General features: G+C 44.6%; 4 protein-coding genes across 4 annotated transcripts; 1 reads left to right on the top strand and 3 right to left on the bottom strand.

The window, feature by feature from the left end:
- Nucleotides 1-497: 497 nt before the first annotated feature.
- LOC133888573 (uncharacterized) lies at nt 498-2,896 on the bottom strand. Its single transcript, XM_062328871.1, has 4 exons — nt 2,588-2,896; nt 2,067-2,219; nt 957-1,132; nt 498-798 (listed from the first exon to the last, which is right to left on the bottom strand). Exons 1-4 carry the CDS (start codon nt 2,744-2,746, stop codon nt 696-698), a joined length of 591 nt encoding a protein of 196 aa, XP_062184855.1. The 5' UTR covers nt 2,747-2,896; the 3' UTR covers nt 498-695.
- A 9,516-nt stretch (nt 2,897-12,412) lies between these two features.
- LOC133888572 (pentatricopeptide repeat-containing protein At2g06000-like) lies at nt 12,413-15,662 on the top strand. The gene is given in 3 exon segments (XM_062328870.1): nt 12,413-12,561; nt 12,564-14,326; nt 14,727-15,662. Coding segments are annotated over 2 exon segments (1,695 nt in total). The 5' UTR covers nt 12,413-12,525; the 3' UTR covers nt 14,223-14,326; nt 14,727-15,662.
- A 713-nt stretch (nt 15,663-16,375) lies between these two features.
- On the bottom strand, nt 16,376-16,846 carry LOC133889488 (secreted RxLR effector protein 161-like). Its single transcript, XM_062329991.1, has one exon. The coding sequence runs from the start codon at nt 16,844-16,846 to the stop codon at nt 16,376-16,378; it is 471 nt and encodes a 156-aa protein (XP_062185975.1).
- Nucleotides 16,847-20,220: 3,374 nt separating this feature from the next.
- LOC133889187 (protein LURP-one-related 6-like) lies at nt 20,221-21,976 on the bottom strand. Its single transcript, XM_062329666.1, has 3 exons — nt 21,619-21,976; nt 20,952-21,194; nt 20,221-20,567 (listed from the first exon to the last, which is right to left on the bottom strand). The coding sequence occupies exons 1-3, from the start codon at nt 21,841-21,843 to the stop codon at nt 20,436-20,438; spliced, it is 600 nt and encodes a 199-aa protein (XP_062185650.1). The 5' UTR covers nt 21,844-21,976; the 3' UTR covers nt 20,221-20,435.
- Nucleotides 21,977-22,854: the final 878 nt, after the last annotated feature.

Here is a 22,854-nt window from a genome sequence, read left to right as displayed (position 1 = left end):
CCAACCTCCCAAGTTCCTCATCTGATGTGCGGTACGCACCAATCCAGCCCAATCTGCTAATGCTTTCAAATTAAAATACGTTTTATATGGTTTTAGGGTCCGTTTTTGTGGCTTTTAAAAGCACTTATTTCTTTCTAGATTTACATAAATTAGGCGTGCTTTTAGGAGCTATAAGCCTGTTCAACAAAGTCTACCAGCAATTATTGCCATCACGGTATGCTGCTGCAGCTGCCAAAACGTGGCGAGCGTTTTGCTCACCCACGGCTCGCCCTCAGCTTCGCGTTGACTGTAGCTGGGCATGCCAAAATTTGGCACTGGATCAAATGGGGCCAAAACATAAGGGTATTACCAATATTTGGTAAGGTTTGCTAGGGTAGCAAATCAAACAAGCTCTAGATTTCACATCGTAGCACAGCACCACTAGTCAGACTGACCATTGCGCTGCTAGTGCGAAAATACAACCAGTCTTTAGTAAGACGGTCCAAATGCTAAAGACAGGCAGCATGAACAGTATCCATTATGCTTTCCGAAACAAGAAATGCCGCGCAAGGGTTTGAAGAAACTCAATGTACTCAAGTAGTCCTAAAAGAACAGTTCGCTAATTGCTGTACATCAGATACAAAAACCTCAAAAACAAATATAACTGTTGCCGATAAACTCCTCTTGCTTCGACTTCCATGATAGGAGTTAGGAGATCAATACCGATCTGACTGAGTAACTATAGCCTCAATCCGATCTATAGATGCTTGCAGTCGTCCGTAGTTCATACTGAAGGCAGGTTCTCCGGTGCCAACCGCCCTGCATGGAGCAAAGATGACAACAGTTGTACTTGCTGTGTTTGTGAGTTCAAATTATTTTGTCAGTGGGTTTTCATACATACTAGGACATGTCGACTTCTTGTAACGGTGTCTACTTACAAGCAATTTAATGTGTCAGAGTGACTGAGTCGGACTTACCCATGAATCTCAGGAAGCACGTATTCAGCTTTCCATCCAATTCTCAAATCAAACCCTGGGAACATGCTGAATTTTGATTTGTTTCTTATCTGAGAGACTCCATCTCCTCCCAGGCAAGTAGAAAGCTTCCACTTCCATCCAGTTGCATTCAGATGATAATTGTGACCAATGCCAACCTGAATTACCATTGCTATTAAAATTTATATGCCAGTATGTCACAAAAGAAACTTCCCCAATCAAAGTGAACTCTCTAGAGTATTTGATTTTAATCACTTTGCCATTTATGGAGTTGGCCATGTTGATCATGTGTGGTATGGCCAATTAACCTGATCTTTCCTAATTAGATGCAGATAGCTACTGCGTTATTTTTGCAAGCGAGAAACAATGCCGAATATAATCTCAGGCTAGGAAAAATGGACCACAATCTGTTTCTGATGTAAATGGGAAGAAAATAAACATGATAATATTTTGTGAACCATTTTTAATGACCAATATGCCGCTGAGATTGAAAACTGAGCAAATAGCAACCCTAGGGATGGCCTATAGCATACTGAGGAAATTATGTTTTTAATTTCTCCCATTTGCTCGTGAAAAGTTTCTAAATCACAGGAAGAGAAAGACATCTACTCATCATTTAGGTAGTCCCATGTTTCACATAAACTAAGAAATTAACAGGGCCACTCAAGCTTCTTGTAATAAAAGTTGATGGATGCCAAGGGGAAGTTTCTAAATAATATTGTGATCAAAGTCGATGCATATACAAGTGGCGGTTTCTATAGAAAATAGTTGTCCCCAATTGCGGTACAAGATATTTTTCTTCAACGTTACGCAATCAGAATCATGGCAAGGAACACACATGGATAAGTTTTCTAGCACTCCAAACCTGGTGCCCAAACTGCCTCAACTCTTAATCTTTTTATTTCTAAATTCTACTCGCATCAATTCCATGCATTCAAGTAAGCATCGCACGCATAATTTGCAGCCACATCGACAAGTTAACATCAGTAGTGAACCATCAAACACATATTGTAAGGGAGATGCAGGTTAATAGTATAAATTAGCAATCACAAAAGCGCCGTGCAATTATGATTCGGGTGAGAGAAAAATAACCTGTAGATTGAGAAACTTTGTAACTGGTATCTTCTTGGAAAGCAGCTGTATGTCACCACTGATGGGCTTGTACTGGAACTTCCACTTGCGGTCGTAGTCCAGGGGCTTAAGAACTATCTTCGCCTCGAAATCATTCACCTCAAGGTTATAGAACTGAAAGAAGATACATCATCACATTTAGACACTGCGACATAAGAAAAAGGTTTCACACAACGCTGAGTAATAACAACCACTGTGACAACGTAACCCTATAATTCCACCTTGGCAAGATTATGATCAGGTGGATGTTATGCCCAGTGTGAAGGGACAGAAAGGTTAGGACGAGTAAACTATTTCCAATGCACAATTGTCCCCAAGATTTAACATTTCCAAATCCAAGGAGATTCTTGTGAAATCCTTTTTACTGTCAGATGAAAATGATTATGGGGGAAAGAACAGGCAAATCTACGAATGACCTCAATTCATATCCAATGCTTAAGGGTTAGGGTTTTAAAAGGGCGACGAGAAGAGAGAGATGAGACCTCGAGGTTGAGGCCAACGCGGAGGCCCTGGAGCTCCTTGCGGAACTTGAAGTGCAGCTCGGCCGGCACCACGTTGATTTGGTACAGCTCGTCCAGCATCGTCGGCCCCTCCCCAACGCCGCCCTCGGCGCCTCCGCCGCCGCCCGAGCTCGAGGCCATCGAGAGGAGATAGAGAGTAGGTGAGGAGAGGAGGCCCCCTTTCTTACGGTGGATTTGGGCGGCGGAGCGACAGAATGGGGAGGAAGGGGCGGAGCGGCCGGCCCGCGCCACGCCGCCACCCGGCCGTAATCTAGAAATGCGGCGATTTTGCTCATCGCCCCCTCACGTCTTTAGATACTGCACAGCCGCATCCGTTTGTGATGTTTGCAAAACGCGTGGATTGGATTGATCCTACAATTGAGACAGTAGGATTCATGCTTCACACGCACGCCCTAAAATCGGAGAAAAATCTAAAATTAGATAATATATACGATAGTATTTTCTAAAATAGATAATATATTATCGTATTTATAATTTTAGTATTTATATTCGACATCTCATTTATTGAAAACTGACTTTCGGTACGGCGTACGTCGAAAAAACGCGGGTCCAGCCATATTCAACACGCGTGTTGAATATAGCACTGCAACACATATTCGGCATCTCATGTACAGAAAATCAGTTGTATTCGGCATATGAGGTGGCAAATATGGATGGGCCCAACTATCACGTTTCGCTTTTGTTGCGTCATTGTCACTTCGGTGTTTGCTTTCTGCGCAAATGGCCAATATGCATGTATGTTGCTTTCTTTTTTGCGCGTCGGAGCGTCGTTTTGTTATTGTCAGTGCTTTCGGTGCATCGTGTTGCCTGCAACCCGCTATAAAATGAGGAGTGAGAAGGCGAGGAGCAACAGAGGCGAGCAGCGGAGCACAAGGTGAGGAGCAACAGCGCAACGTGAGGTGGGAAGGAGTAGCAGCGTAACGCGAGGCGAGGAGCAGTATCGCAAGGAGAGGAGGAGCAGTAGCGCGAGATCAGTTATAGTAGATACTTAGATTATGTAGGTAATTAATATAGATTAGTAATAATAATAGGAGTAAGTAGATTATTTAAGCCGATCAATTAGATTTGATAAATTATAGTACTTAGATTATGTATGTAATTAATACTTAGATTAATAATAGTAATTAGAGTAATTAGATTGATTAATATGTTAAATTATATTGAGTTGATAAATTAAAGTATTTAGATCATTTGAATTGTTTGATTATATGAATTTAATTAGTCAGTATAAATATATTATTGACTTTGTTTAATCGGTGTAATTAGATTATTCTCTTAGTATAATTGTATGCATGTCATTAACCCGTATAATTAGAGTATTTACGTAATTTAATTAGAGCTATTAGAGTTGTATAATTAATTTGAGTAATTAATTTAACAGAACTGATTTGATTAATTAGCTTAATCACTTAGGTTAATGTATGTATTATTTATCGATGGTGTAATTAATAGTGTACCGTATATATATATATATAAGTAGTTATTTTATAACATATACATTCGTTAAGTAGATACGCTATGACTATCTATATTTATTTTGGAGAACGTCTCGCTATTTTGCTCGGAAGACTCGTATCAATTCAAAATTGCGAGCACATAGAGAGTATGATTGAGATACCTATTGATCTAGATAGCTGAAATCACATGTTATGAGCCTTTTATGTGTGAACCAACAGTTATATAATATTATACTAGAGGGTGTGCGGCCACATCTTGTTCTAAACAGCTCAGTCGTTATTCATACGTTGTTTTAGATGATAAGGAACAATGCATGATATTTGTACTCACGCAAGGCATTGGAGGAGAACTTTGAAATGGGAGTGTATGTAAATATAGTGTCACGACTGATGCAAGGTGATGCAGTGACTAGCGTGGAAGATTTAGGCCAGCATGTGATGTATGAAAAGGTAGGAGGGCATATCAGGGAGGGCAGTTCTGGTACAGAGGGAGTTGGAGTGGACCCTTATGAGGTAGATGCAAGATGCATGGATGATGAAGCTGGTGGTAGCAGGATGAAAAAGTTGTTGACAACGATGAATCGGTGCTAGCGATCCAGTACTTCCATGGTTCTGGGCTGCTGGATTGTGCCGTCGTTGAGTATAACACCCTATCTAACTGGGGATACCAAAATAACGACATTCAGGTCAGACAATGGTTTTGTAACAGGGAGGAGGTCATTCACTTTATTAGCAACTATGTTGTAATCACAAGAAGAGACCATAAGTACGGCCGATCTAACCCTACGGAGTATGAGGTTAGGTGTATCAAGCACCTGAATTGTCCTTACTTCGTACGAGCACATAAGCCAAAATATGAGAACTATTTTGTGCTCAGTAGGCACACCCCACATACATGCAGCGAAGAGGTTATTAGGAATGTGAGCCACGCCGTTGATGCGAGGTTCATAGCCCAACTCCTCATCACCCTTGTTGGCACAAACATATGTTTGTCGCCAAAATCCATTATGAAGGAGGTGCAGACTAAGATGAGTATGCTTATCAATTACCACACCGCGTGGTGATCGAAACAAAAGGCGTTGAAGATGCTATTTGGAAGTTTTGAAGAGTCTTACAACTATGCTCTGAGGCTGATGCTAAAGATTACCATGATGAATTCAGGGACTCAGTGGGTCATGACGAATGAGCCGATCAAGTTGGATGATGGGTCATACAGCACTTCTGACCGATACCTCATTAGGTTTTTTGGTCCTTTGGATAGTGCATCGGAGCTTTCAGACATCGCAAGCTGGTTGTATACGTGAATGCCACATTTCTTAGCAGCAAGTAACATGGTAACCTTATGACAGTGATGACGATATATGCAAATAATCAGATCATTCCTCCTGCGATTGCAATGATTGAGAGTGAGAACAATGATAGTTGGTTGTGGTTCCTTACCTTGGTGAGGACACATGTCGTGGCCAATAAGGAACGAGTTTGCATCATCTCAGTTCGTAACAAACACATTCTGCATGCGTTGACGTGTTGCATGACAGCACAAAATACTCTGTTGCATGGCCTGATGTGGAGAGAAGGTGGTGCATGCGACGCTTGGGCACGAACTTATACACAAGGTACCACAACAAGACTCTTGTAAAGAGGTTCAAATAGTTGTGTTTTCAGAACCAGCAAGCGAAGTTCAACGAGATATGGAGAGAGTTAAATGAGATCACTCGCAAGATGATGGCAGAGCAGGAAGCACAGGAGGACCATCTACGGACGTAAATGGTGGGGGGACAAACTATCGTTAGCCGTTCATGTGCTACGTTTAGCCAGGGGATAGCGGGAAAGTCGGTGGAGCATTGGGTCCTAATCCATGATGTTCACGGTGCCAGGTTAGCACATAACATTTTAATGATCGTATTCTACCCTTTGTTATACAAATATCTCTTCTAAAATTAGTGTCTCTCATGTTATGTACACCATAACAACGGACATAACGGAGGCGTTCAACAATGTCCTAAAGGGTGTACGAGGTCTCCCGTTGTGTGCCATCATTGAGCTCATATTCTATAGAGCGGCGGACTATTTTCAAGATCGTGGTATAGCTGCTATGGAGTGCAGCACGCAGTTCGTACCTAAGGTGGAGAAAATCATATTCAGAAGGAGGAACAAGATACACTTTCATCAGACTAGGATCTACGACCTGACCAATAATGAATTCGAGGTCATGTATCGCCGCAGGTATGCTTCAGGATATAGCGCGGGGGACACCATACAACAATGTCAATTTGGGCCTCACGAGGTGAAGTGCACATGCAATAAGCCAAATCTGCATCATATCTCGTGCTCCCATGTCTTTGCTACTTGCAGGGACATGGGCGACAACGATGGATCACAGTACGTATCATCGTACTCCACGATCGATGCATTAAGGAGCACATGACTTACAAAGATACGTTCATTCAACATCGGAAGCAACTACAAAGTGATCGAGGGGCGTAAGTGGGTACCTTATCCCCGAGCATGACACACAGATCCTAGAAGATCTAAAGCCACGAGGCTGCAATGTGATATGGATGCAGCAGATGCTATTGACGGCCTACGCAAGTGCAAAATTTGCAAATAACCTAGCCATGATAGGAGGACTTGTCCGACCCGGCAGTAAACTATCAGGCCACGATCAACCTATATTGTATTAGAGTTGTTGTAATTTAGTTTGTTTTATGAAGTTGATCGCAGACATAGATTGTATTCTAAATTGTTATTCACCTATTAGTTGTACTACCTATTTTGTAATATATCATAATGGTACTGACATCACATATATATTCATGTAATATACTGTATGGTACTGGTATCGTTGTTATTCACATAATAATTGTTGTCTTATGTTGTTTTTTAACTGAATCATGAAGCTTGAAATCATTGTCATGGCTCACAGTCGTCTTCCCGAGCTTCTTCAGTCGCGGTACAACGAGAACCATAAGGGAGGATGATTTTCATAGGGCAGCAGGTGCAACGATTATATGTGCTTTGAATTGCCACGATAATTAGTTACTTACTCAGTACATGTATTGGATACCTTTGCAGTTGGTTCTGTTGCGTGCCAGGAGTGTGCACACGATTAAGGAGTTAGACCTTCGATTCCACGAGCCAGTCGCATGAGTAGGACTACTACCGTTCGCTCTCTTGATGGCCGAAGCTGTCATGGCGGGTGGTGGCATGACACCTCTCCCACCGATTGAGGTGTCACTGCTCAGAGTTCTTGTGGACCGGTGGCATCCTGAGACGCACACGTTTCACTTTCCTTTTGGCGAGATGACTGTAACATTGAGGGACGTGGCCATGCTGACCGGACTGCCGATCAGGGGTGCCCCATTAATAGTTTCGCAACCAACAAAGGAGAAGTGGAAGAGTTACATTCATGACAGGTAATTATTTGTTATCAATTCACTTCATATGCCCTAGTGCTATTCATGTTTCACTGACCCTCTGTATTTTGTAGGTTTGGTGTGCAATACGATATGAAGGATGTTGGCCTCTCCAAGTCCTGAATTCATGTTCTACCACAATTCAGTCCATGACCACCGCATGCAAACAAGGCTATAGTTATGCAGCATTGTGAAGTGTACTTGTACATCCTGCTGGGAGACATTATGTTCTGTAACATGGCAGACGATTATGTCCTCTCTCGTATTGTATGGTTAGCACGTCAGCTTACGTTACGTCCTTATGAGCCAACATCTTACAGTTGGGAATTGGCTGTGCTGGCTGCTACGTACAGAGGATTGTGTGTCGCAACCCAGCAATCAAAGAAAAATGGATCTGTTTCAGGCTGCCTACAACTGTTACAGCTATGGAGTTGGGAGTACCTCCCGGTTTGTCCACCTTGGGTGAGCAAGAGCTATTATCCTGTTCCCATTTCTGATGGCGTTGTAGATAACATGAGGTCTATGATAGGGTATCAGTAGATTCATGCAAGGCTGAGATGGAGTCAGCAACAAGACCATGGTAACTACTCTCAGGTAATCAGTGATCTAGATGTCCTTAGCGCCGATATCGTGGAGTGAGATCCATGACGTTTGGCATGTGTGGTTGAAATTGTGACTGGAGGTCTCATCGCATCCTCTTGTTTGCGTGACTCATATTTATGGATGACTAGATACTTCTTATTGTACATGAATAACATGGAAGTTTATTCTCGTGAGCATGTACAGAGGCAGTTCAGGTACTGATAGTTGGTTCTAGTACCTTCCCCATGAGACGCTGGACGGGCACACGAGTAAGTGAGTTATTACCTTAAGTGATCCATATTAAGAAATTATAATTATTTATGTCACGTATATGAGGAGAGCACAGGGGACCGTAGGCATGCAAGACTGGTCATCCATTAATGCCGAGCACATGTACAGGTGGATCGAGTTAGTCGCAGTGGATGTCATCATTTCTACTGGACAATACGACGATGACACGTACTGGGAGTACACTTCGTGGTACCATTCACGCACGCATGCCACCTTACTCAGCGAACTTGTAGAGCTAGCCCCCAGACCCTTCCCCGAGGATCGTTCCCGCCTTTTTCATGTTGCGGTAAGTGATGCGGTATTTCTAACAATTTTCATTAGTTAAACCTATATATTATTGACATGACCCTCATCTTATACAGACTGAAACGACATACCAAATGCATACGCAGGTGGAGCAAGCTTGTGGGGAAGCAAGCGGGTCATCAACACGAAGGGATCAAAACCCTCTCTGAGACTAAATGAGGACGATATGGTCTCGTTTGGTATCCGCGTTAAGTGGCCTAGGTGGTTGTGCCCCGCGTTTGAGGGGGTACGACCTACCAACCATGGACTCATCCCGTGCCTCCCACAACAGGCGCTCGTCCAACGCCCGTGAGGAACCCGTTCGAGCACAGTCGCGAGAGGGTCCTTCAGCTACAGAGCATCATGTGTCACGTTCCGATGCTGAATCCGAGGAGTACACGGAGGCTCATGAGCCCGAGCAGTGTACACTGGGTTTGCAGTCCCTGTAGTGGACACAACCTTCTCATACTATGATGACACCTCTGCGTGTAGTATCGACTCGTCACGAGGACATCATTGACTCCATACAGCATATGCCTAACTGGAGCGGCCCACATAATTTTGACTGGGCTGCTGCAATATAGGCCAGTAGCTTTGTCGAGCTTCTAAGCGGCCAATACCCCTAATATCCTGATGAACCTGATGGTTTGCAGTGGTACCAACATGGTGAGACTTCGGCACACCAAACTTCATAGGAGCACGTACTACAGGCATCCACACTTCTGTGTGAGGATCTTTCATCATGGTACATGCATGACCGAGTTAGTAGGTTTGGATACACGTTCAGTGGGGGTCCAACAGGTCAGGACGATGACAATGATGAGCAAGGGCACGCGTGGCAGGGGCTAGTGTATGCCGCTGGGATGAGGGCCATACACCTGCCAAACGCTTACACTCCTGGGGATTACGTACTGTGTTGTTGTCGTTGAGTAGGTAGTGCACTTGTATTTGTTCATGACACATGCATTATTCACTTTATTTTCGTAGTCATCTCTATTATTCTTATTTACTATATTGTTAATGTAATTATTTTTAATTTATTTAATATTTGTGAAATAATTATGGCACATAACTTTATTTATTACTTATTTATTAAGCATTGTTACATATTAATTATGATATTGAATGTTTCTTAAATAATGAGGGATTCGTGCTTTGGTGGAGAGCCAGAGCGTTGTAGTTAAGGAGCAATAAATCTATGACGGGATCTTCTAGTACAGCCTTTTTGTAGACACATACAATGATCGATATAACATTAAATGCCTCATTGCAGCTTATGTGTGGAGGGAAGGATGATCCCTTCAAAGAGAACAATCTAATCCAAGTTGTGTCCAAATTGCATGTAAGACTCTTATGTTCCGCATTAACCGCTCCGCTCCAACATTTAACCACCGGTGACCTTAGGGCCCTCTTGCATGAGCGACATCAAATGTATTTCAGGGTGTGCGAAATAGCTGACCATCCTTCTGTGCTAGGTTTCTCTATGAGGCAAAGATAGATGGTGATGTTGCCTGATCAATGCATCCCACATTTAGGTTTATTATTTTCTATTTGGTCACGATACTTATCTTTTTTCATTGATTCAAATGCTCCTCTTTTGCGTTAGGCGTTCTCGAAATACGCTGAGTTGATCAACAAAGAAATCCCAAACTTCTTGGTGATGTATATGCTCTTCTGCGGGGGTGTGATCCCTGGTTCGCATAGAAGACGACAAAGATCAGCGAATCTAAGGGGTACAAGGGTGCCATCTACTATTTAACTAGAAAATGACGAGATTAATAAGGACGATGATTTCATACCACCAATGCCACAATGTTCCAGCAGCAATACAGGAGAAGGTTCAAGGAACACTGCAAAACGTTCACGCACCGCATCGACATGGCGTATGACCAATAAGGAAATAGGACGTGTTCCTACCATGATAGCTCAAGATGACGATAAGGACAATGATTTCATGCCACAACGACCACTCCCTCCGAGGCCTCCATCTCCGGAGGACACTGAGGATCATGAATATTATGATGTATTTGCTTCTACCTATCCTTACAACTTCCAATCACCACCTCAGCGACGACAACTATCTTACCCTGATAACATGTACTAGCACAACTGACATTTTTTCACTAGTTTACGTTGCCACTTTCCACCGCCATCTTAAGATGATCTAGGTAATTAACAGCTATGCACTATACATCTTGAGATCAATGATACAAGGGGGAATATTACCACTACTATATTTTAAACCGTGCATCTTCAAACATGGCTAGGTGTTAAAGGCTGCTCACAGACTTTGAGACTACATGTTGAATTAAGAATTTTGAAATATACATTTAAATTAGAAAATATTTTCTAATTTTATCCATACTTGGCAATTGCTACATTAGTGTTTTGACTCAACTTTTAGACAAAAAATGACTAGAGCTTTAAGTATAAAATGACAACACTTCTATCATGACTCTATCTTTAGACACGAAGTGACTATATAACAGAGCTTCAAACATGAAATGACAACACACCTCTTTCTATCTCTGTCGACGGACGTTACGTGATGCAGCCGGTCCCGGCATAAAATAACAAACACGAAGTGTTACATAACGCAACACTTCTCGGCATAAAATGGCAGTATCAAAGTGTCCGTAGCCAGTACAGACCATATTCGGCATACGAGGTGTCGAATATAGGCTACGGTGTCGTATTCGGCAGCTCGTGTGCTGAATATGGCTGAGCCCACGTTTTTTCGACGTACGGTATACCGAAACTCAGTTTTCGGTAAACGAGTGCCGAATACGAATACTAAAATTATAAATTCGACGATATGTTATCTATTTCGACAAATATGATCGCGTATGTTATCTAATTTTAGATTTTTTCCCCTACAATTGAGCTAAAGTGCTTGAACGTTACATGCCTATACTACTCGTAATATTAAGATCAACAAAATATATATACTATTAGGTTTTATTTAGTAGAGCTTCAATTTCATGATTTTTATAGAGTATTCCTAGCTTCATAAATCTACAAAGGTAGAGCTAAGATCACATTGAAGATGTTTAAGTGAGTCATTTTGTTTATGTTTTAGATTGAAAATAGCTTAAACCACTTTATATTAATTTATAAACATTAGATATGAGGTAAAGCTATAAAAGCTACAACCTGCTAAACAGGATCTTCCTGTCACACTCGCAAACATTTGGTGGTCTTCTAAGCCATATTAACTTGTTAGATTACGCGTAGGAAATTTAGTCAAATATTATATGAATATGGACTTAACATGTACCGATATTTTGGATAAGGGAAAGTAGGATGTGAGAGGTGTATTTTAGAAAAGAATAGTGTTTGATTGGTTGGATGAGCGGATACAGGTTGAATTTGAGTTTGTGTTTGGTAGGTTGAATTTGAGACTGCATAAGAGGGCTCGCTGTCGCTGACGAGTGGGCCAACACACAACCGGCTGCATCCATTGGGCCTGCATCTCACCTACGGTCGATTCCTGCGTCTCCCTCGTCCTGCACGCGCGCGTGCAACTGCAAGAGCGGGTGAAAGCACTGGGAACTCGTCTAGGCATCCAAACGCTCGATCGACGGGAGCAGTCGAACCAAACACTCCATCACTGATTGTGCTTGTTTCACGCTATTTGTCCAGTGATTATTGAAAAACAAACCTGAAAACGTAACCTCCAAGAAATTGTGTACGAAACGAATTCATAAAACGCACAAGAAATGGTTTGCACTTTGAATCTGTCTCATGCCAAAGCGTTGCCCTCGTCATCGTTTTCCACCATGAAAACCCCAAAACCCTCCGCCGCTTCAGTCCTCTCCCTCCCACGCGCACCACTGGCGTCTATGCCTCCTCTCCTCGCCCTGAGTCCATGACCGCGGTCGCCTCCTCCTCCTCCTCCTCGCTTACGCTCCGCCGCCTCCGCCTCCGCATTCTCCGATGCTCCCTCGTCTCCACGGCGCCTTCCGCCTCCGCCTCCACCTCCCTCCTCGCCACCCCCTCATCCAACTCCTCCACTCTTCCAGCCCCGGTGCCCACCCGCCGCCGCCGCACGCCGCCGAGCTCTGGATCGCCAAGGCGCTCGTGGCCGCGGCCTTCCTCCGGCCGCACCACCTCCCAGCTTTCCGCGGCCTCGCGCTCTCCCATCTCGCCGCCGCGGCCGCGCTCCGCCTCGCTCCGTGCGCCTCCTCCGCGCTCCGGCTCTTCGACGCCCTGCACTCCCCGCCGCTGTCCGTTCCCCCGTCTGAGCACTCCTACCGCCACGTGGTCGCGTTGCTGTGCAGGTCGGGCCATCACGGCAACGCGCTCAAGCTGTTCGACCAAATGACGGACCAGTCGGGGTGCTTTCCCGACGAGGGGTTTCTCTCGTTCGTGGTCGGCTCGTGCACCACTGCTGGACTTCTTGATGCCGCCGCGGCCTTGCTCTCAAAGGGCTCCCAGTTTGGTTGCTGCATCGAGCCGTATGCGTATAACAGGCTCATGAACTCTTTCATTGGCCATGGCCGGGCGCATGATGCTGTTGCATTGTTTGAGAGGTGGGTTCAGGAGGGATTGTATACCCCGGATGTTTGGAGTTTTAATGTTGTCATCAAGGGGGTGTGTCGGGTGGGGGATGTCCAAAAGGCGCTCCAGTTGGTCGAAAGGATGGATGAGTTTGGCTGTTCACCGGATACTGTCACACACAATATTCTTGTTGATGGGCTATGCAGAGTGAAGGAGGTGAACAAGGGCTGTGAGGTCTTGAGGAGGCTCCAGAAGGATGGTGTTTGCATGCCCAATGTTGTGACATACACCTCAGTGATCTCGGGTTATTGTAAGGCTGGCAGGATGGAGGATGCAATGGCAGTGTACAATGACATGGTTGGTTCTGGGACAGCACCCAATGCAGTCACTTACAATGTGCTTATTAATGGATATGGAAAGGCTGGAGATATGGGATCTGCAGTGGGAGTGTATCAGCAAATGATGCTCCGTCGCTGCCCTCCTGATGTTGTGACATTTAGTTCTTTGATTGATGGATATTGTCGGTGTGGACAGCTCGATGGTGCAATGAGGATTTGGAAGGAGATGGCTCGGTATCATATTCAACCAAATGTGTACACCTTTTCTATCATAATACACTCACTTTGTAAGCAGAACAAATCAGAGGAAGCGCTTGATCTTCTGAGGGAATTAAACATGAGAGCGGATATTGCACCACAAGCATTCATATACAACCCTGTGATTGATATACTGTGCAAGGGCGGAAAGGTGGATGAAGCAAACTTGATCCTAATGGATATGGAAGAGAAAAGGTGTCGTCCTGACAAGTATACATATACTATTCTAATAATTGGTTACTGCATGAAGGGTAGGATACCAGAAGCTATTGCATTGTTCCACAAAATGGTGGAGAATGGGTGTTACCCTGACAATATTACAGTTAATTCTTTTATTAGTTGTCTTTTGAAGGCTGGGATGCCTAGTGAGGTGGATCACATAATGCTTATTGCTTCAGGGCGTGCTAAATCTAGTCATAAAGTTTCTTCTCCCCTGAGCCAAGGCCTAGATATTTCAGTAGCTGTATAGTTGAATTGTACTGATATAGAGAATGTAGGGAAGAGCACCTTAACTGTTTCCGGTGCATACTGCAGCACAACTGGCTCTTCTCAAGATAAGAAGAACAAGCTCTGGTGAGTTTTTTAATTATTTTTTTAGTAGTTGCCTCCTGCATCACTATACGAACCAATACATTTTGTTTTTGAAACTATCTCTATTTCCATTCCAACTCTTAGTTATCTAATCAGCACTCTGGTTCTTTAAACCGCGTAAGATTTGAATGTCTACAGCCTTCCTAATGTCCTCTCTATGTTTTAGTACATCACAAATATGATAAAATGATTAATCTGAGAGAAATGTTGTGCGCAAGATTTTACTGCACTGGTCCTAATGCGATTCTTTCTAAATTAAAGACCTAACTGACATGATTCCTAATTTTTTAGCATGCCTTGTCATTCTTCAGTTTTATTCAATGAAACACAGTTGAAGGTTGGAAGTCATTATACTTTTCTTTAAACATTTGTTCTTTTGCAGGACATTCAGCTAAAAGAAACTCAAATATAAATATTGAGATCTTGGTTGCACCAAGCCTACATAGCTATGAGAAATTAATCAAACCAACTTCATGGCTCATGGCGAGTAAGAATGAAAAAGTTAAGCTATTTGGTGCTCCATGTATTCATTGAAGTGATTCAGTGAGTTTCACGAAGAGGAGTCGAACAAGTGCCATAGTGCTGATCTGCTGCGGTGATGTTACAGAAATTGAACACATGGATACTTGCCATTCACCTCTAAACACTGTATATGATCGGTCACTTCCCTGGGTTTCAGAGCATTAGTTCCTTTAGATGTGTTGTTACCTTTGCGAAGATTCAAGAACAGCTATGATTGGGAGATTGTTAACTGAATAAGATTGAGTTAGCAGTTGAAGACTCAATGCTTGAAGAACTTGATGGAAGTAATTTACTCTCTAGCAGAGGTACTTCATATGTATTCTTTCCTTTCTGTGTATTGTTCATCCTCATATAGAATATTTTTCCAGGAAAGGATATGCACGCCGTTCAGCTGTTGTGCATTTTTCAATTCCAAATAGCTATATCTAGACAAGCCTGAGTATACAGTTTTTGCTCTGCAATTTTTAAACTTTCCATTAAGGCGCTGGGTATCTTTCTTCTGAACTATGTTTGTATTTGATAGCAAGTTTCTAGTTTTCACAGAATCTTAGGCCTGTTTAGGGGCAATAGTAGATTGTCCAAGGAACTGGGATCGGTAAACCCAAGGAAGGACTTAATTTTTTTAATGAAAGTTTCACATTGGTTTATCTGCTAGGCCTTTTCGATAACACACTTTTTGCGAGGTCTTAAGCTCATTGCAGCATTGAAATTAAGACTATGCTGTTCCAGATAAGCCCAAGTTCAGTTGGTAACATTCGCTGTAATTTTCAATTAATAAGTTGAAACTTTTGCAATCCTTTTTCTGTTTTCTCTGCTTAAAGTATATCTTTGAACATTACTTTTGAGTGTACAAGGTACACATTTAGCTACTTTGATCACAATTCAAGAAAAATGCAATTGTTATGTATTGAATTATCTATTGGATATACATAGCAGGTTGATAACACTGAACCAGGGATGTTCTACCTGTGTACTTGGTTAATACTTCTTTTGCTTGTTACGTGCCTCTCTGTTTATCAAAGAAATAATTGAGCGGCAGTACTAGCTAGGCTCCTATCATCAGTTGGCCTCTAAATGATATACAATGTGGGTGATACAATAGGATGATGCTGGTGTTGGATTCGATCCCGCGAGAGGTGGGTTGGAAGAACTCACGCAAGCACACACTAGACACAGGAGTTTTCTAGCTGCTAACAGCTTCTATTGGATTTAGAACATCCAAGGCATACTACAACCAGAGGGAATTCAACCCATTACATAGGCACAAAACCGGCTTACTGTTGCTACAGTAAACAAGTTACTGTTGATGCAGTGACTGACATACTGTTGCAAACCGACATAGCAAAAAGATTAAACTAACTGACCTCTAACCGACACACAAAGATTACACTAACATTACTCCTCCTAAGCCTTGTGTGTTTGCTTAGGTTTAATTTGGACCTTTCCAGTCCTAACTCTAAGCTCCTGGAATCGAACTCACCCTAATACCTTTATTAAGATGTGTGCGAGCTAGTCCTTGGTGCTAATGAAGTCTACACTGACAATTCTGTTGTACAAGCACCCTCTAATGAAGTGGTAGCGCACATTGATGTGCTTGTTGCGCTCATGGAACACATGATTTTTGCTCAATGTTAGAGCTGATTTGTTGTCAATCTTGAGCTCGACGGTGTCGGCAGGCTTCCCCTTGAAGTCACCGAGCAATCGAGCTAGCCACACACCTTGTGTAGCTTCAGTGGTGGTGGCGACATACTCTGCTTCACAGGACGACAGTGTTACCACCCTTTGTTTGAGAGAATGCCAACTCACCAGGCTGTCACCATAGAAGAACAGAGTGCCATAAGTGCTCTTCTGCGTATCAATGTCACCGGTGAGGTCGCTGTCGCTGTAGTCAACCAGCCGTCCCTCCTCTGCTTTCCCGTAGCGGCAGTCGTAGTTGATCGTCCCGGCAATATAACGCAGGATCCTCTTCACGGCCACCATATGCTCCTAAGTTGGTCTCTCCATGAAGCGGCTCACAGACCCGACGCTGAAGTCGAGATCCGACCGCGTGTGAACGAGGTAGAAGGAGAGCAAATTGAGGTCGTTCATCCTGAATTGAGTCTTCATCTCCACCTTGAATCGATCAATTTCCCCCTTTGCCAATCCTATGATGATCATATCATCTACGTAGACCCTAAGGAGAAGCAGCATGTTGCCATAGCCGTGTCGGTACGTTGTATGTTTGAGTGCGCTTTGCTTGAAACCAAGAGCCCTCAAAGTGCTATCGAGCTTCGTGTTCCATGCGCGCAGTGCTTGTTGCAGGTCATAGAGCGCCTTTACAGTCGTAGGACCTTGTGTTCTTCTCCGAAGACAATGAACCCCGGTGGCTGCGCAACATACACTTTCTCCAATTTGCTGTTGAGAAAGGCTGATTTCACATCCATGTGATGGACCAGTCATTCCTCCTGGATAGCTAGCACTAGCAGCATGCATACAGACTCCAGACGGGCAACATGCGTCAGCCACATATAGCGGCTGGCGTCATCCACTATCAGTAGGAAGAAACAGCGTCCACCTGGTGTCACTAGCATGATGGGACCGTAAAGATCTCCATGGACAAGGTCGAGGCGCTCTTTCGCCCGATACTTACCTGTGACGAGGACGGAGCTTGGCGGTGCTTGGTGGTGACACACATGTCGCATAGCTGCTTGATGTGCTCCAGCTAGGGGTGGAAAAGAGCCGAGCTGAGCCCGGCTCGGCTTAGTTAGATGATCGAGCTGAAAAATGGGCTCGGCTCGGGCTCGTTGCTGTTGCTGGCTCGAGCCGGCTTGCGAGCCAAGGTGAGACCCAAATTAGACTGCGGCCACGGGCAGAGAAGGGGCGGGAGGGCCGCGGCATTGGGCAGGCAACGGCCATGGGTGAGCGGGCGGCGGCGCCAAGCAGAGAGACGACGGCCATAGGCGGGTGGGCGGCGGCGCTGGGTGGAGCCACGTGCAGGTGGGCAGCATGCTCTTCCGAGGAGGCCTTGCCGGTGGCGACGGAGCGACTGTTCGAGGCGGTGAGGGCGCTGCGGGCGCTCATCAACCGATTGCGCGCGCGGGAGTGCGGAGGCTCACCAGGGCCTTTGCCGGGCACCGCCGCAAGCTCTCTGCTACTGTCGAGCCGCTCGTTGCCATGCTCCACTCCGGGGCCCCCGAGGCTAAGGAGACCGCACTCCTCGCACCGCTCAACCTCGTCGTTAGGGACGAGAGGTGCGTGGGGGAACCACAAACCCTTCCTTGTCTTTCCCATCTCCATCTCGACGGGAGGGCGGTGGCCATGGGCGGGTGGGCCTGTCGATCGAAGATTTGAAGGGGATGGAGCTCGGAGGAGTACGACAAGATGCTCTAAGACATGGTCAAAGGGGATGGGGCTGCCGCTGAGATGCTCTAGGATATGGTCTGCTACTCTGCACCACCCAACCAGCCAGACATGGGTGTGTCGCTTCGCTCCTGGTGTTCTGATGGTCCAGCGACTGAGCAGCTCGCGAGCCAGCTCGGGCTCGCAAAGGCTCGGCTCAGTGGCCAAACGAGCCGAGCCTGAGCTGGCTCACGAGCCTTGAGTTTTATTTTCAGTCCTAGCTCCCGCTATGGTAAGCCTCTCACCATCTCATGACGCGCCAGCCGCCAGAGTGCGTTAGCCGCCAGAGTGCGTTGAAGCTTGTGGCTGTAGTGCACGTGCCACCGCCAGGCGTTCTCGTCGTGGCGCGCCGCGAGACAGATGGGACGGGCAATGTCGAGGCGCAGGATGTACAGCCGATTGCATCTGCGACGAACTTTGGCGAGGAGACGACGCTAGCGGTCCCAGATCCACAAGATGCCGTCCTCGATCAGCATCTTGGAGCCGCCCTCGTCTAGCTGGCCCACGCTGATGATGTTGTTCTTCAGCCGTGGGATGAAGTAGACGCCGAAGAGCGCCTTATGCTCTCCGTTCTTCTTGGCGAACAGGATGGTGCCACAACCGCGGATGTCGAGCACCGACCCATCTTCGAAACGGACGGAGCCCACCACACTTCGATCAAGCTTCGCGAAGACATCATGGTGACCCTTCATGTGGTTGGTGGCACCGGTATCGAAGTACTAGCCCTCCAAGTGGTCGCCGTCGTCGCACCAAGGTGGACTTACGCGCGTGGCTCGTCGAGTTGGACATGGTTTGGCGATGGCTCTTGCGCATCACTGAGAGCGCACACCTGCGCCATCAGGAGCGTAGGCTCGTCTTCTTCCTCCTCACCCTGGGCCAAATAATCCTGCTCCTTGGGTGTTCGGCAATCCTTGGCCCAGTGGCCGTAGCGGCTGTAATTATGGCACTTGTCGCGGGAGAGATCACACGACCTCCTTTCCATCGGAGCCACCGCCTCCCCCTCTCTTCCGCGGTGCGCGTGCATGGCGACAGGCATTGCCTCTCGGTGAGGAGGAGCTTTCCGCTGATGGCAGGGGATTCTTCCGGATCGAAACGATCCTCCACCGCCTTTAGCTTCCTAGTCACTTCCTCCAGCGTGAGCATCAAGAGATCGAGAAGAGTCAATGGAACGAGCAATCTGCGAAAATTTCTTGGGAACTACACGTAGATATTTTTCTACCACCTTCTGTCCTTCCATCGTTTCTCCGAGCGTGGCGAGGTTGGTGATGAGGCCGGAGAGACACATCGTGAAATCATCGATCGTCTTCCTGTCCTGGAACGAGATTGCCTCGAATTCCTTCCTTAGTTGTTGCGTCGAGGCCTTGTGGACGCGATTGTCGCCGACGCGCATCGATTTGATGGTGTCCCAGGCCTGCTTAGTGCTCGTTTTGATAGTGAGCGTGCCGATCATCTCGTGGGCCATAACACGGAGGATGGCCTCCAGCACCATGTCGTCTTCCTGGAAAGCTGAATTGCCAAACTCCACTGCATCCCAGAGGCCGTTAGCCTACAGCATGATCTTTATGAGTAGGCTCCAGTTGACGTCGTTGCTCCGTGTGAGGATCGGGTACGACGCGCCGCCAACCTTCCTTACTGCTTGCTAGACGACCACATCGTGTCAACTGACGTCTCGGTGTCACAATCGTCGTGGCGGTTGAAGTGCCACCCGGGACTCAGAGCCACACCACTCGTAGGAGCCGATGTCGCCGGGATCGTCAACCCTGGCTCTGATACCAATTGTTGGATTCAATCCTGCGAGAGGTGGGTTGGAAGAACACACGCGAGCATACATTAGGTACAGGAGTTTTCTAGTTGCTAACAGTTTCTATTGGATTTAGAATATTCAATGCATACTACAACCAGGGGGTTCAGCTCATTATACAGGCTCAAAACACTCTCTGTTGCTACAGTGAACACCATACTCCATAGTGTTGATACAGTAACCATCATACTGTTGCTACAGTGACCGACATGCTGTTGCAAACCGATATAGCAAAAAGATAAAACTAACTGACCTCTTACCAACACACAAGGATTACACTAACAGCTGGTGAACATGTATCGATTTTTTACTTCAAAATGAAAGTAGGTTGCAAGATCAGTGCTATTGAACATAAGTGTCTACTCTTGTGAACAAGAGCAAATTCTGCTATCAGCATCTGGTGGATTCTCCATGTATGTTGTCAAGAATTGCCATCACCCCAATGATGAAAGCCTGGTCATGGCCCGACTGCACTTGCACGTGGTAGAAGTCCTTGCCTCCTATCATTTCTTCCCTACCCATCTGCAGAACAGATATCTTGTGATCTCACTCCCTCTGACGCTCAAATATTGGCATGCATGCATGCAAATGCCCAAACACTTCTACACTTTCATAGATAGACTTGCACGAACATGTACATAGTCATAACATGCAAGCAATATGGCTGGAAATGATTAAACACTCTTCTTAGTAAAAAATGCACCGTTACTGTAGAATAGACTTTGTTTTTCTTGCTGTCATGGACTAGTTCTTGTTAATCATGATCCGGATCTGTAGTTTCACAACACGGCCTAAAATACATGTATACCTTAATCAATTTAGTAACAAAAAAAATTCTGCAAAGAAATATAGAGGTGGAAATATTTGCTTGCAGGGGATTATGAAAGTATGGATGGGATAGCATACCTGGGCTACTATTTTACCAGTGCAATCAATTATTGTACAATCTCTATCTGCAAAAGATCCACCAATTTCAAAATCCCAACTTTTGCAGTGCCTCTTGGGTTCAATATGAATTCTAATTGGAGCACTTTTTGCTATGCATGATTTTGGATCAGTTAGGCTAAAGACCAATTTGTCTTTTCCTTGGTAATCCATTGAGTACCCATTCCATTTGTTCCTAGTGCTCAGGGCCTGGACAATTCCTCCCTGCAGTAGAGAGTTTTAATATGGTGATTGTCAAACAAATATAGGAAGTAAGACATTGGAGGGCAAGTATTTGTGCCTTCATTTTTCAGTTTTGTTTCTGTATTTTCTGAAGAGAAGTTCTTGAAGTTACTTGCACCCTTCTTGTTTAGTATTTGCTTCTTTAAGATCTACCTTCCTTATAGTTAATGGGAACCGGAGCAGAAAGAAGTTCCAGCTTCTCCACAAAATTTAAGAGCTAAACCTCAAAATAAGCTCTTGAAAAGTACTTGAAGTATGGAACTCAACATAAAGAAGTTCATAGGAATTAGAACAACTTCATAGAGCATATAGTTCTGGACCTAATCAATTAACTTTCGTTCAGGTGAAGCACTCAAAAGAATGGGAAATAGAGAAAACATGTACTATATCCAAGAGTTTTAATTACCTTTCTAGAAATGAATAGTATTGGTTCTCCTTCACCATCTTTGATCATAAGCTTTCCCTTTGATCCAAGTATTCCACAACCGTCTACGACGAAAACAACATTTTGACTGAGGTCAGTAACAACAAAACCACCACCATTCACGACAATGGGTCTCCTCCTGATCATCAGCATTGTTGGAGTGCCTTTGCAAAAAATCTTGCTAACTACAGGAATACTGTTGTCCATTTCGCTTGATGCTGCTCACGAAGTAAAGAGAGAGAGATCTATTACTTGTATCTGATGTTCTGTTTCTGTGTGTCAACCTGGGCTCTAGCAAGTTCTGTGGCCATCAGGCGAGTACTTATATTGGAGCAGAGGACAATTGTTTTAAACAAGGCAGTCTCCCAAGCTAAGAAGCAAAGAGGAGAATTCAGTAGGTTGTTGTGGTTCAAGAGTCTCTGCATTGGAAAGTCACGTCAAGAACCTTTTTCTTTCAAGTTGGATAAAAGCCCTGCATAACTCAACTCCAGAAAAACTGCTCTGGTTGAATATAGTTTGTCTAACTTTCATAAAGCAGCATCTTTCTGGTGACATTGCTCAGAAGTTTCTTGTTGCTCATTTGTATGCATCTCTGTGAGTGCTTCTTATGTACATTCTAATGCATTTCATTTGAGGGGAGCAAGGATCGTATAATGCAGCATACACGCAAAATAATAATTTGATTACAATGCAGAATATTGGTCACCGGCACCACTTCTTATTACACATGCTTTTATCTAATTAAAGTTAGGTTTGCTTAATCAGTTAATACATGTACATGGAGAAGTACTTCTGGCCTCTGGGCTCCATGTGACAAATAACTAAAGTGCAGGCAGTTGAATTCCTAATTTTCCACTTACCCTAGATTTATTTGATTTTAGTTATTGCCATTCGACAGATGAGTTTGATATGCTTAGATCAAAATTTGGTTTTGATGTTGTTTGTATTATTTCCTTTTATTGTCGATATGCTTAGATCAAAATTTGGTTTTGATGTTGTTTGTATCATTTCCTTTTATTGTTGACGACAATTTTTTTCTTTTATTTTGTTTGAATAACTAGAGTTCTTGACGGTTCCTTTCATGCAATCAATCATGCTAATTGGAGCTGTTGAATCCCAGGATCCTTGATTTCTAGGATACTCTGCAAGAAAAAGTGCACTACACGTTCTAGTCTTGATGCGAATCTCACTTGGGATGAAAAGTATTGACTATATTCT

This window comes from Phragmites australis, chromosome 13, assembly GCF_958298935.1.
Source record: "Phragmites australis chromosome 13, lpPhrAust1.1, whole genome shotgun sequence".
NCBI classification, from domain to species: Eukaryota; Viridiplantae; Streptophyta; class Magnoliopsida; order Poales; family Poaceae; genus Phragmites; species Phragmites australis.
This window is presented reverse-complemented; position numbering and strand designations above follow the sequence as displayed.

Bases quoted from the DNA above. Each gene is read 5' to 3' on its own strand.
- LOC133889488 (XM_062329991.1), bottom strand. From the start codon at position 16,846: ATGGTGGCCGTGAAGAGGATCCTGCGTTATATTGCCGGGACGATCAAC.
- LOC133889187 (XM_062329666.1), bottom strand. From the start codon at position 21,843: ATGGACAACAGTATTCCTGTAGTTAGCAAGATTTTTTGCAAAGGCACT. The intron at 21,195-21,618 runs GTAATTAAAACT...TCTCTACTGCAG, and splicing joins TACTATTCATTTCTAGAAAG to GGAGGAATTGTCCAGGCCCT. The intron at 20,568-20,951 runs GTATGCTATCCC...TCTGTTCTGCAG, and splicing joins CTGGTAAAATAGTAGCCCAG to ATGGGTAGGGAAGAAATGAT.
- LOC133888573 (XM_062328871.1), bottom strand. From the start codon at position 2,746: ATGGCCTCGAGCTCGGGCGGCGGCGGAGGCGCCGAGGGCGGCGTTGGG. The intron at 2,220-2,587 runs GTCTCATCTCTC...ATCTTCTTTCAG, and splicing joins GCGTTGGCCTCAACCTCGAG to TTCTATAACCTTGAGGTGAA. The intron at 1,133-2,066 runs GTTATTTTTCTC...ATGGTAATTCAG, and splicing joins CAAAGTTTCTCAATCTACAG to GTTGGCATTGGTCACAATTA.